The sequence below is a fragment of the Canis lupus genome, chromosome 17 (genome assembly GCF_003254725.2).
Source record: "Canis lupus dingo isolate Sandy chromosome 17, ASM325472v2, whole genome shotgun sequence".
Taxonomy (NCBI): domain Eukaryota; kingdom Metazoa; phylum Chordata; class Mammalia; order Carnivora; family Canidae; genus Canis; species Canis lupus.
In genome coordinates, this window is record NC_064259.1 from 22,132,823 (window position 1) to 22,150,774 (window position 17,952).

A 17,952-nucleotide genomic window follows, 5' to 3' on the forward strand; every position below is an offset into this window, starting at 1 on the left:
ATATAGGGGCTTGTTTAATGGCTGCTAGCTTCACTTGGAATTAGCATGTCAAAGGGGTGCAGCATAATGATAAATTGTGCTTGTGTTTACTTTCATTTCCAAGGCTAATCCTTGTTTTTTCCTACACCCTTTTGATACTTGTAAAGAGCCCCAATTGAGAACAGTTATATGAATAAGCCATTATGACCTACACAGAATGTTACCTCTTATTAGTAGGGGTGCAGCCTTTGCTTATATATGGCTCAGATTTGAGTTTTCTTTAACAAAATCTTAAGTAGTCATAGATTCAAGAAAACAGGAGGTAAATATTGAGAATATTTTTAACTGAAAGTACTTTCTATTTAACCCCATCATTTACTCATTCTCACAATCTTTCCTGCATTTATTCAGTGCCCCCCCCCAACCAGTTTGTCATATATGTGCTTTTTCAGACATGTTCAAACAAACAGGAGAAGCTCCCAGTCTGCAAGGAACTCACCACCTAGTGACTATTCACTATAAGCCATAGGAACCCATTTCTGTTCTATAGCCAAGTGCTGAGCAAAATCCATTGTTAAATCTCAGCAAAATATCATGGCCATTATTGTGTTGCCATCTGTATGTCAGCGCCTGATAGACTTTTATAAAGGTGCAAGGCAATATTCTTTTTTTGCTTCAGATTCGACATCTTTCCCCCCATTTTAACCTGCTGCAGTTTCAGATGGTACAGAAAGCAAGCCTTGAAAATGTATGCTTGGGCATTTTTAAATGTCCCCTACTACACTATAACCTCCCCCTGCTTTCCAAAATGTTGCCATTAGTGGTTACAATAATCATCTGTAATGTTAGCTTCTAAGAACCACAGTACAAGAGCTTCTTTTATAATTCCCCAGATGGGAAGGAACACATGTACAAGCCTGTTAGGGTTGCAGAAACTGGAAACAGTACTGTGTGGATTTGTATTTTTGGAACTCTTTGGGCTTATTTAAGCAAACTTAGGGATCCATTAGAAATCGAATACCAATTTGGGGGGAAACTCATGTGTCACACCGAGGCAAGTAAATTACATTAAGAGTGGTTCATAAAAGGAACTCCTGGAAAAACTGCTTTCCTATTGAGACTAATGTTTCATGTACTCTGCAGGATGCCAGGTGATAGATATTGATTATAGAAACCAGGGTCATTCTATTTGTTGGGAGGACCGTCTCTGAGCATTTCTGTTCTTGCTTCAATAGCAATGAAATAAAAAGTCACAAAGTAGGGAAAGGAAATAATTATAAATTATCCATATGTATATGGAGTGAAGCTACTAAGTACAAAGGTTTTCAGTGGCCTCTACTTTTTTGCAGTATTGTTGTTACTATTTTTAACTGGGTTTTGTGACTTGTAGTCAGAGTTTTGACCTTTAACAACGAAACTCAATCTGAAAGTCAATGTCAGTTCTTTATTACCTTACTTTAAGGTGACCAATATACCTCTAAAGAGGACTACTTCAATCCTTGGGTTATAAAATGAATTTGTCTTCCTGAATGTATTTTCTTTTTTTTTTTTAAATCTTTTTAAATTTTTTTTTAATTTTATTTATGATAGTCACAGAGAGAGAGAAAGAGAGAGAGAGAGGCAGAGACACAGGCAGAGGGAGAAGCAGGCTCCATGCACCGGGAGCCTGACGTGGGATTCGATCCTGGGTCTCCAGGATCGCGCCCTGGGCCAAAGGCAGGCGCCAAACCGCTGCACCACCCAGGGATCCCTGAATGTATTTTCAAACTCACTTCAACCTTAGTTTTAGATACTGTATGAGTTCTGGAGTTGTATTATATAATTACATAGTTTCTATTTGTTGAGACTGTATTTTAAAAAATTTCCACCCTCATTGTACAGAAAGGAACATTCAGGGTTGAATACTTTATCATTTGTGAAAGAGCACGAAATGGTAGATAAACTCAGATTCCTAATCTTGGCTTTCCTTCTGAAATCACTAGTTCTAGAACTTTGGTGTGTTACGGTGGGGGGGGGGGGGGGGGGCGCAGGAGCAAGGAGTCAGTCATGAGTTTCCAGACCATTGCTGAAGCAACTTTAGTAAAGCAGGTTCCTGAAAAAGCACCAGGTGTGGAGAAAAAAGGTTAGAAATTAACATTAATTTGTTTACTGTTGTATTCATTTAGCTCACACAGAGTGGATTCCAGGCACTGTACTAAGGTCTTTCTCTATATACTTCCTAAATCATACAACCTAAGGTTTTATAAACCTACATGTAAAAATAAAATGTTAGGTGAGATGCTAGGGAAGTAGTTAAATAACCTTAGAGTTACTGTCCAGATTTAAGTCTTTAGAAACCTAAATTTCCTGTGCTGTCAGAAGAGTCCCTGAAGTAAACAGTCAAAAGCTGTACTGAAGAGAAAAAATTTATAACACATGTGATAGACCAAGGTTAATAAACCCAATAAATAGCAATAGCCAGAAAAGCCCAAGAGACTTTAGGACAAAGGGTTTGATCAGAGAAGTTACAGAAGAGATGACCAGTAAGCAAATTAAAAGTTGCTCAGCTTTAGTCATTGGATCTCAGCTGAGACGCCATTCTCCAGTAGCCAGACCGCCAACATTAAACTGCACAGTGAAAACAGCTAGTGTTATCAGCTTATTCAGGATGAGCTAGAAACAGGCTCTCTCTCCTACTGATGCAAATTCAGGAGTCCAAATGTAACTTGCTGTAAAATTTTAGAAAACTAATCTTAAACTATTAAAATGTAAAATCTTCATAACCTGTGATCCAATCAGCTCAGTTTTAGTTATCAATTCAGAAATATAAGTTCTGCCAGTAGAGGATACATATATATCCTTATGTGATCATCTTTATTGTAATACTATCAAATGGCTAAGAACTACAAACAACCTGAATGTTGCTAGGGGAATGGTTAAAAAAAATAAATAAATCCATGCCATGGAATATTATGTGGCTATTTAGGAAGCAGTTGGTAGAGTGATCTGTATAATACAATTCCATTAAGGAAAACAAAACAGAAGGTTAAAGAGCTATTTATATGCAAGTGTGTATGTTTTTATGAGCATAGAAAAAGCTGCTTGAGGCTCCATACACAGTTAATATTGGTTACTTGTAAAAGTGAGGGGTGGAAGAGCTTTTCCTATATAAACTTCTGTATGGTTTGACTTGTTACAAGCAGCCTAAATTTTGTCACATAAAACCAAAAATTAATTGAGAAGCAAAATGATAAAAAACACAAAATGTTGGGCGCCTGAGTGGTTCAGTTGGTTAAGCATCCGCTTTCGCCTCAGGTCATGATCTCAAGAGTCCTGGGATCGAACCCCGCTTCTTCTGCAGGCTCCCTGCTCAGCGCGGAGCCTGCTTTGTCCTCTCCGTTTCCCGCTCTAGCGTGTGCATGCACTTTCTCAGTTTAGAAAAAACAAAACACAAACCATGAGAAAGAAGAAGGGAAGTGGTCCCAGAGACAGAAGGTCAGGAGAGTATAGTTTCTTTGAAGCAAGAAACAGAGCATCTGCAGAAGAAAGAGATCATCCATGTCAAATACTGTTCAGAGATCAGGGAAGATAAGCACAGAGAAGCATTTACTGTGTTCCGTGGATGCCTTGGTGAGGGCAATCCCAATTACTTAGTGGGGTCAGAAAGCTATTCTCCTGTGCTAAGAAGATAGTAGGAGGGAAGGGAGTAAAGACTGGAAGTGCAGACCCCGTTTTCAAGCAGTCTGTGAAAGAGAGGAAGGAGATGAGAGAGAAAGCTATATAGAGAACCAGCATGATTCTTTTCTTTCTTTTTTTTTTTGAATTTTCATTAAAAATTTTTTTAAGTTTTAAAAAATTTTACTGATTTATGGGAGAGAGGGAACATGAGCAGCGAGAGGAGCAGACTCCCCGCTGAACAGGGAGCCTGGTGCGGGACTCAATCCCAGGACCCCAGGATCATGGCCTGAGCCAAAAGCAGATGCTTAACCAACTGAGTCACCAGGCGCAAAATTTTTATTTTTTCAAGATGGGTGAGACTTCTGGTTCTTGCCTCTTTGTGTACATGCTGCACACGCATCCTCTAGGCACAATAGAAGGCAGAATGAGGATACTGTCAGAGCTGAGCTGGGTAAATGTGATGACCAGCTTCCCATAATGCAGGAAAGGAAGGAGTGAGGTTAGTTTTAGACCGAAGGAAGGACCCTGGTATCTGAGATTCTCAGTATTCATGGGCAGTGATTCTTAAAGTCTAGATGGGACCCTCCTAGGATGACAGCTGGGCCCTCCAGAAGACCTAAGAACCAATCCAGAAACATATGCCAGTTCTTACCAGTTCTTATGGGTGAAAGATGTGCAGTCCAATTAAATTTTCCAAAAATTTATGTTTGACATAGAGCCACTACCAACCAAAAAGTAAAATGATTAAGAGTTACTAAAATCTGGTTTTCACAAAGTAAAACCATCATGCTACTAGAATTTATTCTAATTCAGTATTTTATTTGGAAATCTGGCAACATGCAGTGCTTGGCAATAATCGTGAACCTATAAATCCCACAGTTTTGACTCAGGACACTTAGATCAGGGTTGGCTTGAGTTGGTTATGACATTCAATTATCACTGTTCTTGCTTTTAATTATAAATTATAGGAAGTTTAGCTTTATCATTACCAGTTTCGTTTATTATGGGTTGTTAATCTTTCAGTGTTTCTTTGGTACATATTGGATCAACAATGTTTTTGTCTTATAATTTTCTTATAACCGGGCTTTTAAGAAATGTATGTCTTGTGGTTCATATGTGAATCATCCACAGTCGTTTTGCGAAGTAGATGTGTATGTAACCCCCTGCCATTTGCTTGTGTGGTACCATAGGTCATAGTGATATGTTTCTTGGGAATTTTTGCTCTTTATATAACTTACAACATACTCTTAAGGTATAGATAATAAAATTACCGGGTATTTTTAGATTTTGTTGTTGTCTTATGACATAAATCACATTCATAACTCCGATTCTTTCTATAAAAAGAAAATTATAAGCCATTTATATATATTATAAAAATTATAAGACATTACATATTATCATTAGCAATGTTTGCTGCAATTTGTTAACTGTGTTTTTGACCAATTCGTGCTTATTGCCAGATTCACTTTTCCCCTCTTGGAATGTGGGAACAAATGAGATAGGTGGGAGTCTTTTCCTAGCTGTGATCAGCTCTGATCAGAAAGTTTGAAAGCCATAACTCTAGAGGAGTGATTGGCATGTGGCAAAGGATGTGCAGAGCTGCTAAATGCAAATCCAGGTACCTCACATGCTCCAGCCTCAATGCCAGTGGACTGTGAGCTCAGCACCAGGAAGATGTTATAAGAGCAGGGACTGATGACAGTGTGTTTTTTACTCCCTACTTAAGGATGTAAATGAAGACCCTGGAGAAGATGTGGCTCTCCTTTCTGTCAGTTTTGAGGACACCGAAGCCACTCAGGTGTATCCCAAGCTGTACTTGTCACCCCGAATTGAACAGTAAGTATCAGTGTCACTAATTTTATATAGCCTAGTGTTTCACTGTGTTAGCCAGACATATCTTGCTAATTCTTTTACCACTCTTGAACTCTTGAAATAATTTCTCTTGAACTCTTGAAATAATTTCTCCTTATTGACTTTTGTTTTCTTAAACATGAGTTGTATCGGGAGTTTAGAATGCCGAGTAGATGCAGTTAGTATTTGCCACTGCAATCTTTGGATGAGTCTTAGTTGTGCAACTTGTGATATGAATACTGTACCTTTGTAGAGAGAGATGAGTAGGCAGGCTGAATCCGAAATTGCGACTCCTTCCAAATGTTCCCTGAGTACATATGGTTACAGCCCAAAGAGGACTGCTCAACAGTGTCCTATCCAATTTCTTATATTTTTGTGACTATTATAGTTATTTGTAAAAATGTAACTAGTCTCCTGTGAATATTAGCAACAACTTATTCGGAGGTTAGTAATGGTGATATTAAGAGCAGAGAGCTTTAAAAGAGGACACTTTTGAATTACTCTTCTGTGTCTATGTAGCGCTATATAATTTTACACAACATTCCTGCTCTTTGGCACAAGGAGCTTGATACTGCATTTGTGTTTTAGCCAAGTATCTTTACTAGTTGGTAATGCATTGTATGAGGACTAGCCTCACAAAGTGCTTATTGTTGGTTGAAATGCTTCAGAAGCTGATTGAACTTCAAAGGAAGCTGAGGTTCATTGAAGATAGATTGTTATGCAGATTTGGTCAGGAACTTGTGATAGGACAGATTTTTTCATCAGCAGGGAGAGTTCTTACAGATTTTGACTGAAATTTATGATTAAAATTCTGTCAGTTGGTCAGGGTTGGCTGATTTCTGTCTGTGAGATGTGGTCACCATCCAACGTTCCTACACTGAGTCATTTTTACTCCCTCTGGCACTAGTTGTTCTAATTCATGGATCATGGACATACCATTTTATGCACTGCTACAAAATGTATGGGTTTACTGTCAAATATGGATGACTAGAGGCATCAGCTATCTACACATTCTCTCATTTATTTGTATACATCTGAGAGCACCTAGGACAGGACTTTACAGTAGCAGGTATTCACTGAATGTTTTCATTTTTAATTGAAAATACTAACCCATATCAGTAAGACACCAAAAGTGTTGGAGACAGTACGATGAGCTGGTGGCCAGGGCTCGCAGGTCAAGCATATCCAGTTTAAACTAACCAGGTCCTGCCACTTACCAGTTGGCAAAACATTTAACATCTTTGAACTTACTTCAAAATTGAAATAGTGATACCTATTTTATAGTGATATTTTGAAGATTACATTAAACCCTCTTCTTAAGGCATTAATTGCATTGCCTGGCACTTAGCAAGTAGGAGCTATTAGTATTGTTATTATCGATATCATTCATAGGAGAAGAATGCATGAGTGAGCGAGTGGTTAGGACAAGTTAGGGCAGGAAAGGAGAAGATGGGTCAGTAAGTGAACAGAAACTAGTTCTAAGTAGTCACTCTGTACACACGTGATAAATTAAGAAGATATTTTGGTGATGAGAAAAGAGGGATCTCCATGAAACAATCACAAGATGTAGGTAACAAGAATATATTGGTTAAGCTGCCGACAGCAATTTGCCAGCTTGGAAAAATGATTTTCCCAGCACCCATATTTTTTTTTTTTAAGTTACTGCCCCTAGGTTGCAAAGAAACTTGCTAATAAAATATTTCCCTGTCTAAAAATCTGTGCCATCATGTGATAAATTATCAGAGAAGGTTATATTTTAAAAATTATTTCCTCTAAAATCTAGCTTTCTGTGTGTCCTCCCTCTTCTTTATGTTAAGAACTGGCTGCATCTTACATTTCTAAGTCAATTTCTTCGGCCTTTCTCTCCAGTAGGCTGTCGTTCAACCAGACTCCCTCACTTGAACTTTTCTTAATTTACCTGTGTGCTCTTGCCCACGTGCCTTTGCTAAAGCTGTTACCTCCGTGTATAATGCCTTCTCCAGCACCCTTTTCCTGTTGAAATAGAGCTTTCCAAATGCCATTTCTACCATTTTTCCTGAGCACCATTGGGCTGCCTTCTCTAGCCATCCCCTGAACTCTTATAATACTGAATTTGTATCAGTTAGAATCTGCTCATCACAGATTTAGTTAGTGATGTGTATTGGTTTTCCCATCTTTTACTAAGTTGCTACTCAGGGACAGAAACAAGTCTTTTCATTTCCTTAATGTCTTGCTGAAATGCAGTGCCTGGGGAGCAGAAGCCTGGTTGGCAGTGTTCTGGGTCAATCAGTAATTATTACAAGAAAACTGGAAAATGCTACACTGAGGGGTTTTACATTTTTTCCTGATTGATGCAGATTCACTTTGTAGAACCGCCTTTGTAATAACCAATGAAAACTGCCAAAAGTTCTTACATCCTTGAGTAGAAGTTTTAAAAATTAGGTTTTAGAAAAAAGGTTAAAATGGAAAATGGTCAAACTGTGCTATGACTTTCTAAGGGCTTACATAGTTCCAAGTTATTAATATCTTTGTTAACTCATGCAGAGTGTTCGGAATATAGAATGGAGGTAATGTCATTTCAGTAGGGCCAAGGTCATAGGTTGTTACATGGTACTGGGTACTGGTCTTTAATATTGCGTTAAGCTCTCATTTGTTTTCTGTGTTCATACTGTCCTATCAACTCTGAGCCATCTAAGCATTGATTATAGACTCAGACTTGGAAAGTGCTCTCAGGAGTCATGGAAAAAGCATCCCATGTGGACCCGCCCAAAGCCAGTGCCAGACGCTTGCCCTCAGCCGAGGCTTGTACTCTTTTTGGCTTTGGCTATGGCTCTTTCTAGGAAGTTCCAAACCCCATGCAGTGCATTTGACAGGCAGGGATCCAGGCCTGATCAATGTGGGTCAGTGATTATGTGGATCGATGGCCTGATCCACATTAGGTGAAAATTGGCAAGAAAAGACTTGGATTCTCTCTGTCTGCTCTCCATGGGTGTGGAAAGATATCTTGAGCCTGGAAGATACGTTATTTCAGTCTGGCTAATGCCCCTCTGCCCCAGCTTGTCCATGAAGTAGGCAGGAATATTATGCTTACACTAACTAGTCTTGGAAGTAGGAAAAGGCTACTTTGGGTCTTGTCTTCACATGTGGGAAAAGGGATCAATTTGCTGTACCCTAAAGATTTCTAGGGACATGGTTGCCAAATGTCCCCAAATTAGATGATCCTCGCAAAAGGGAACATCTGTCAGAGCCATGGGATTGGAAACTCCCAAGTGTATTATAATTAATGAAGCTCTAAAATACAGTCTCATTTCAAAAGTCTGTCTTTTTGCCCAGGATCCTGGAAGAGTTCTCTGGTGTTTCTGGAGACACTAGAACCTGACTTGGTGCTTTTATGGTGTTTAGATGTATGTTATAACTGGTTTCCCACTATGGACATACACCTTGCAAAGTAAAGCTTCTGAGAACTTCGTGTTCTTCTCACACACAAGGCATTTATGAAATACACTTATTTCAGGCATTCTATACATTTGTTTTCCAAGGAACCCAAGCCATTCAGGTAAATGAGATACTAAGTAGTATTCATTAAATGAAATAAAACAACTAGTGGTCAGTTATGCAAACTAGATTTTGGTTGAATATGAAGAGAAGAAGAGAAACCCAGTTTCTAAACTAGTTGCCTTTTTTTTTTTCCTGGCAGACAAGCTGCCCTTTTAAGATGACATCATCAGAGCTGGCACCAAACCTGCTCTACCTTTCCCTCCTTCTCAGACTGTTGGTTGTTCCAGCAGTGACACCAGAGGTGAAACGGGCAGTTCTCTTTCCCGAAAGGTGTGGGCCCATTTCTTGGCTTGAGCCCGTTGGTGGGAGTGGTTTGAAGAAAACCAGCTTGTCACTCCCTGTGCTGTTCCCACTCGGTGCATAAAAAGAGGATTTCAGCCCCTGAGGCAGACCAGGTGGCATCTTTCACAAGTACAGAATTTGTTTTTAGAACTTTTTGTTGTTAAGTTACAGTCCGCCTTAGAAATAAGTACTCAAAGCTTACCAGCCCACAAATGCTCACCATTAGGGAGCCCCGGGTGCCTGCAAATACTTTCAGGCATCGAAAGCACAAGAATTGACCGAATGTCAGGCCCTTGGCTGGGTGCTTCGGAGGGTATCAAGATAAGTGAGATAAGGCTGTGCCCTTATTAGTTTGCTTGTAAGATTGTAAGGGAAATAAGAACAAATATGGCAAATCCCAACTTGTATTTAGGTAGAAAAGACATGATAAGACTTGGCATCAGAATCCCCCGGTTCCTCCACTTACTACCTTGCAAGATACGTAGCCTTTTTGAGCCTCACTCATGTCATCCTGTGCAAAGGTGGATAAGTCCTAACTTTCTGTTTCATCTCATCCAAGGGGGACATATCTAAAAGTGCTTTCTGTAGTGTCGGCACATGGGCAATGCTCAGGTAGTGCTGCTTGATTTGTATAAATATCAAAACTAGACTTTTTAAGTACTGTGAGAGTTCAGGGCAGGACGAGATCACAATTCCATTTAACTTGGTGGAGAGGGGACTTTTTGGAAGATTTTGGGAAGCCTGGGCTCTTGCAGCGTAATGTGGAGCATGATGTAGCATTTCTAGAGATTAAACACATGCTACTGTGAAAATAATAAAAATATATTCATTTAGTACTTTCAGATATTTAACTACTTTCACTTTATCATCTCATCTGATTCTCATGATAGTATTCCTTTTTTTAAATTTTTTTTTTATTTTTATTTTTTATTTTTATTTTTTTCATGATAGTATTCCTAATGTGTGTTCTAGAATACATCTCTTTTGCTCTGTAACATGGAGTTCTTAGACCCTTCCTGATCTTTTCTGCTGACTCTTCTTCCTTTTTCAAGCCATTAAATTATGTTTCCCATGATTTCATCCCCAGAGCTTTACCTCTTTGTGGACAATCCCATTTCTAATCTCAGCTTTTCTCCCTGCTTGCAGATCTGCTTTTCTAGCCACTTGATAGGCATGTGTTCAGTTGACACCTGAAATGGGAAGTGTCTGAAACCAAACTCCTCACTCCTCCAGTAAGCCAAGGTTTCTTCTTCACAGCCCTGTTTCTGTTCAGGATACTCTATTTCTGAGGTGTCCAGGTGCTGCATCTGAATGGCATTAGCCAACCTCTGTTTTGTATTAGAAATATCCTGTCTCCATTAGATCTGTCCCTCTGGTCATTCCTACTCTCATTTCCTAGTTTAGTCCTTTGGTTGCCATGTCTCCTGATGGCCTTTTAACTTTTCTTCCTATATTAGTTTATCCAGCATGGAGCTGTCCCTGTCTTCCTGAAGGAAGTCACATAATGTTCTGTCCCTGCTCTGCACCATCAGTGCCCCTCTATCACCAACTAAATTAAGTACACCCCTCTCGGTGTGGCCTCCAAAGCTCTTTCTCTTATAGGCCCAGCTGATCTTTCTACCCCAGCCTGGGTTCTGTGTCCTGTTGTTCAGCCAAGCTGGTTTTCTGGGATTTCCTGTGAACACACCTTGTATTTTTTTTTTTTTTTCACTCCCATACCTTTGCTTGGGCTACTGCCTGTACGAGAGCATTGACTTTTATTTCCCTTTCCTGTAGAATTTGTCAAAATTCTGTCTAGCCTCACAGATCTTCTCAGTCCCCACCTCCTCTATGGAACTTTCCCGACCACCACCACCTGCCTCGCCAGCAAGACTCTGCTTTTCCCACCTGTGTTTGTGCCTCTGTTGTCATACTGTTTCCCTGGATAGCACACTCCTTAAGGAGTTTCCATCAGTTGAGGGCTGGTGAACCACAGCCCCTATGCTGCCAAGCTAGCCCTGTCACTTGGTCAGCTCCCACTGACAGGAACCCCTGGCAGATCGGAAGGCTTTGAACTTGTTAGATCTCTGTGCTACAGAGGCAAGTGGTCTCCAAAGTGCATGTGTCTTGTGGCCCAGCCAGCCAGCTTATTTCCCTTATGGGTTCCTGGTCATGTTTCCTAGAGGTAGAGCTTCATTTCCTAGGAGTGGCTTATCAACTGAATCCTGAAAGTAGTAAATATGCTTTTGAGCTTATGCAACCTACATCTCCTCCTGTTGTGGCTTCTCCAGCCTCTTTCCCCTGCCTTCACCCACAGTGTGCCTAACCATAGACATGGCCTCTTGGAACATTTCAATAGCCTGTAGTCCAGAAAGGCTGGGCTGATTTAAAATTTACCTAACAGGCCTAGGGAAAGGGTTGGGAGGAGCTGAAGATTCAAGTAATACTTAGAATTATGGGTGAGAATTAATGAAATGATACATATTAAATTTGAATAAATCAGAGAAAATAAGTTTTTAAAGCAATGAGTGAATTCAATATCTTGTGATTTTATTTAAATTTAGTACTGAATTCAACATCTTAAAGGGATGGAGAATTTTTGTTTCAGATTCTCAAAAGATTTTTTAGAATAATTAGAAAAATTGTGCATATCTAAACACAGATTTTAAAGAAAAGATAATTCCCTGTCCCCATTTTTTTAACCTATATCAGTTGTCTCAAGAAATAATACTCCAGATCTCTTGAGTGATTTTGTGTCAGGATTTAAGTAATAGAACATCATAGTAAACATAGTTTAATTTAGCCTTACTCATGTTTACTTGAGTCACTGAGATAATCCTATAATAAATATTGTGCTCCTGGAGGTTCCCCCCTCCCTTTGATAAATATATAGTCCTGAATATAAGACAACCAGCTGTCAGGAGAAGATGTGTATTTGGTTTTAGTGGAATGAGCTATCTTAGCCTGTAGGGATTTGAGATGTTCGTTTTACTAGTCTGGGAGCAGGGCCAAAAGGGTTCTTCGTGACTTCGAATGGAATTCTGAAAAGTCAGTTCAGCGAGTTTTCATTAGTGAATTTGGCCTTTTGTCTTGCCAGTGCCTCCTGAAAGATCAAGAGCTCAGCCTGCACTTTGAAACATTACCAAAACGAACCAGAACGGAATTTAGTTGGGGGAGAAAATCAATCAGCCCCCAAATAGCATATTTTTGGAAACATTCTGGTGTAGAACTCCCACCTCCCCAGCTGCCTGAGTTGGTGGTGTATCAATGTTTTTATCTAGCTTTCTTTTTCGTCAGAAAATATACATTTAGCAAGAAGATGTATACAATAAGTCCATGATAACTCAGATCTCACTGGTATATGTTTCTTAAACTTCTTTGCCCCTTAAGCTCTGTCTTGGATTTATTTTGTGTCTGTGGGCAGTTCCTATGCCTTGTTTCTCTCAAGTGCTATTCTCCTGTCTACAGCATAATGATTAGCTTTAACTTAAGATTTAACATGTCTTCGTTTGAAAAGTCAGCCTAGCACCTTTCTACTAAATATCTCAAGGATTTTGTGCAGTGTTTTTTCTGTAATGAAGATGAGAATTTCATGATTTTCAATTTTTTACTGTATTTCAACAGCAAAACTCTGTGCTGTTTTCTGTAGTGTTCATTTATATTTATTCACAAGTAGGAAAATGATTCCTCAGTGGAAGGCCTGAGATGTAGAATGGTAGTTAACAAAAATACTAGGTTGTGTTACAGGTAGAAGCAGAGAAATTAGCAGAGAAAGTAGAAGAGGAAATGGTTTAGAATGTTCCAGAACTGATGGAAGATACCAATCCTCAAATAAAGGAAATACAGTGAATCTCAAATAGGCTAACTAAAAAGAAATTGACACCTAGACACTTCATCTGAAGTTGCAGAACACCAAAGATTAAAAGTTTCCAAAGTTCACACACTATGTTTAAAGGAATAGCAGATTGATTGACATGGACCCCTTTGAAAATCTGATGAGAGCCATGGACTTTACCACAAAAAAAAACGTACAAAGAAAGTTTAAATACAGTTTTGAGAGTAACACACCTGCCCCTGAAGCCAATTCACAAACCTCATTTGAGGATCTGTGTTCCAGATTTCAGTTCTGCATTTTTAATGCCTTCTATACCATCTCATGCTAGAATAATTGCTGAGGCTTCAGATTTAAATTTAAAGAGTAAATTATAATCCAGTACTACCCATTTCCCCTTCTCCAAAATCTACACTTTCCCTGTGTTCTTCATCTTCATTAATGGCTTGACTAGCCTTGTACCCACAGCAATGAAATGTAGGCATCCTATTTTTGACTTTCCCCTCACCATAGTTGCCCGTATGTACACAACTGCTGGTTGATTTTGCCTCCATGGTGTCTTGTGTTCATCTGCTTACCCTTTCCCTGAAACAGCCCTGTATCAAGCCTGTGTATTTTACTGTTTGCCACAGTAATCTTTTGAAAGCAGAGCTCAGCCCTTGTCACTCCCTTGCTTAAACACTCTTGGTATCTCTTTACAAGACAGGAGTGTGTGTGTATGGGGTGGGGGTGGGGGGGACCTGCATGTTGTTGTCCTGTCTGAGCAGCCTCAGTGCTTAGCACACTCATAGCTGCCTAGATACCATGTATCCCAGACTCCTGGACCACACACAGGTGATGGAACCAGGGTTGGGTACTTCTGGGGATTCTCCTCAATTTTTTTTAGAAGTATAGTTACCATTGTTTAACAACAATTTTTATCCAATATATTTAGATATTTTGTAGCAGGAGGATGGTAGGTTATTGAGTTGGCCATGCTGTGAGATATGCTGCATTGTGTCTTGATCTAGTTTTCCATAAGAATTGACTGTGATTGTAGATGTTCTTTGAATGACATTCTGTAATATTCTACTGCTTTTTCCCGTTCTTTTTACCTCTTGTGGTTTTTAGTAAAACGTACCCCTTTGAGATAACTTATCTGAGCTACTGTCGTCTCTCAGCTGGACTATTGAAATACTCTTCTAACTGGTTTTCCATGCCTTGTCTCCCCACTCCTAACTAGTTGCTAGACTGCAGGCAGAGCAGGCTTTCTTCACAAATCAGATTTCATCATTCTTTATTTTTTTTTAACTATGTATGTATGTATGTGAGAGAGCAAGAAAGAAAGCAAATGCATGAGCAGGGGGAGAGTGGCAGAGGGAGAGGGAGAAGCAGACTCCCTCTTGAGCACGGAGCTTGATGTGGGTCTCCATCCCAGGACCCTGGGATCATGACCTGAGCTAAAGACAGAGGCTTGGCTGACTGAGCCACTCAGGCACCCCTCATCATTCTTTAAAAAAAAAAAGAAATCATATTTTTCTTCATAAATGATCACTTCAGCTTTATCACACTGAAGGTTTTTTCCTGTATCTACCAGGTGTGTGTGTGTGTGTGTGTGTGTGTGTGTGTATACATATATAGTGTGTGTGTATATATTTATTTTAATGCCACCTATTGTAGTCTTTGATCTCATTCTACCATTTTTTCCTTCATACTGTCCTGAAATCTGAATTCCTCCAAGTCTTTACTTCTTCCTATCCTGTTATTTTAGTTTCCTTCCCCTTTAATTTTTTTTGTCAAACCTTTGGTGGAAGAAGAGATGAATATGTAAAAAAGGTGACATAAAATTATAAAAAAGGTGGCCCTCAACACTCCTGTGTGGCAGTTTTTCCCATCCCTCTCAAGTGTGAGGACTAATTTTTAGTCAAAACCTTTTCCATGAGGGGGCCCCTGGATGGCTCAATTGGTTGAGTGTTGGGCTCTTGGTTTTGGCTCCAGTCCCCATGGTGATATTGCTGAGGCTTCAGATTGGGCTCTGCACTGGGCATGGAGCTTGCTCCGGATTCTCCCTCTCCCTCTGCCTCTCCCATGCCATGCACACATGCTCTCTCTCAAACACACACACACACACACACACACACACACACACACACACATCTTTCCATGATGGGCTCTGCACTGGGCATGGAGCTTGCTCCGGATTCTCCCTCTCCCTCTGCCTCTCCCATGCCATGCACACATGCTCTCTCTCAAACACACACACACATGCACACATACACACACACACCTTTCCAATGAGGATGGAAGGAGGGTTTGACTATAATTGGGCAGCTCAAGATTTTTTTTTTTAAGATTTTATTTATTTATTCATGAGAGACACACACAGAGAGAGGCAGAGACACAGAGGAAGAAGCAGGTTCCATGCAGGGAGCCCGACGTGGGACTCGATCCCGGGTCTCCAGGATCACACCCTGGGCCGAAGGCGGCGCTAAACCGCTGAGCCACACAGGCTGCCCAGCCCAAGATTTTTAAGGATTGCTTCAGCACGATGGAATCGTTTAGTAGTATGATTGTGGTGGTGGATATACAACTCTGTGCATTTATCAAAACTCAAGAGAACAAATTTTACTGTGGTTAAAAGATAACATTGAAAAGCATTTCAAAAGTCTGTATAGATAAAAAGTAATCTTTTAGTATTTTGCGTGAATAAATGAAATGAATGCCTTTTAAATGAACCTGCATTTTATTAATCACTTCAGTGTGTGTACATATTTGAAAAATGAATATATATATATACACACTTGTGTGTGCTGTAGATGTGTGTATGCATATATGTATATACACATTCATGTACCTATTTTTATATGTATCAAACATAACACGTATGACATTTATTCGGTCTTCAGCTGCTTGGTATTCAATAAATTAGTGAACCTTTTGTATCCTTTCAAATCAGTGTAAGGCCTGATAGTGTCCCGAAGCCACCAGATTGGGAACATTTGTAATAAGGGATGTTTAATAAATGACCATTTTTCCACGAATTCTGTTGTTTATATGTATTGGTATTTGTTTAAATAAAAGATCATTTTAACTTATTTCTTGCTCTCAGAATAGCTAACATAATTACTATGTTTAGAAGCAATTTTTACGCTTATTGTTTTGTCTCTTAGTGGAATGACAGATCCACAAGCGCCTGGTTTTCTTAGTTTAGCTCACAGTGAGGACAGAAGAACTCTAGAAGGAGCAAGGCTCCAAAGTGTTGAAACTAAGACTTTGGAGCTCTCCTCTTGTGCTTGGGCCTTGACTTGCTTGAAGCTCTTGTGATTCACAGCACAGCACTTCTTTTTCTAGGGCTCTTAGCTCTCAGATGTTCCACTCTTTTCTCAGACCAGTCAGTAGGTTTCTAGCTACACAGTGATCTCTGAATTGGCCTATTACATTCATAAAATATCTTTCACTTGGTTTTCAGATCCAAATGTGGATATGGATGGGGGATATGACAGTTGGATTATGGAAAAAAGTCATCTTGCCTCATTTTCTTAAAGAAGTATATGGTTTGTTATGTCAAGAGCATGGTTTCAGAGGGTAATTATTTAATACCAAAAGTAATGGCATGATTCTTGATTACAAGTGTTTGGTGTGAGTAAATAATAACTAAGACTCTTAATCTATAAAATTCACATAGGCAGCGGAACCCCTTATAGTATTGTTGAAGGAAAGGTCTAACACTAATGATGTCAGATTTTACTGTGTGAAGCTTTATTAAAGAGCATATAATTTGATTCTGGTATGTCTGATTTTGCTTCTCATAATATGGGGCTCATAATTATATTGGAGTTTTTCTGTACTTATTAAAATTCAGACATGCTGTCTTTCACTAATGACTTTAATGAATGGAGAAGCCTTTAGTTTAAAACAAAACAAAAGATGAGTTAACATAATATTGTAAATAGGACCATAACAGGGAATGAACATCCTGTCTGTGAACATTGTATGTTATAGACAGCTTCACCAAAATAGAGGCCATTCTTGAAAAAGACTAAAATCTCCTACCTTGCCAGATTTCAGCTAAACCAAACCATTAATTTGAAGAAGTTTTGTATCCGTGGAAAACTTATTTTACTGACAGCCTTTTTTGCCTTTTTTTCCTACATATGAAGAGCTTTCCCCTCCTACTTTTTAATCCCTCCCCTCCCTACTCCACCCCAGCCTTTAAAAAGGATGATGTAAGATTGGGTTGTTTTGTGCCAAGTTTTCATCCTGGAACAGATTTTTATAGCCATGTTTCTCTGAGAAGAGGAGTTTATGACCAAATGGTGATAATACTTCCATGTTTTCATTTCCTCCTCTGACCTAGTACTTTTTTCCTAACTTTGGCGGAGTTTAATGTGACCAATCCAATATGTGTGTTAAAGCCAAAGAAAATTATTTTGGAAGCTTTTAAGTTTTCATTAACTGTAACACAATCTATGATTCTTTTGTGAAAAAAGCAGATTATGGAGCATATAATTATTTGAAAATTTTAGAATTTTCTCTTTGTACAATAAGGAAACCCTTCAGATTATCAAGGCTATTACTTGTTTTGGTGACTGATCTTTATTATTTCCACTTGTTTAGGATTCACTGTTCATTAACTTTTTGCTAACTCCTTCTTAAAAACACAGATAAACCTGGGCCTCTTTGGTCTTGGTCATTGGGGAATTTAATGTTAGAAGTCCAAATGGTAGGGCATCCCAGGTGGCTCAGCGGTTTAGCACTACCTTCAGCCCAGGGTGTGATCTTGGAGACCCGGGATCGAGACCCACATCAGGCTACCTGCATAGAGCCTGCTTCTCCCTCTGCTTGTGTCTCTGCCT

The 17,952-nt window shown here is 39.4% G+C and overlaps 1 protein-coding gene across 13 annotated transcripts in view; it reads left to right on the forward strand.

Moving 5' to 3' along the window:
- The window catches only part of BABAM2 (BRISC and BRCA1 A complex member 2), a 449,505-nt gene that overhangs the window by 264,351 nt on the left and 167,202 nt on the right, over positions 1–17,952 (forward strand). For all 13 annotated transcript variants that reach the window (XM_049096099.1, XM_049096100.1, XM_049096102.1 and 10 more), the window contains one exon: positions 5,363–5,472. In XM_049096099.1, coding sequence (XP_048952056.1) covers positions 5,363–5,472 — 110 coding nt within the window. The remainder of the gene's footprint in view (positions 1–5,362; positions 5,473–17,952) is intronic.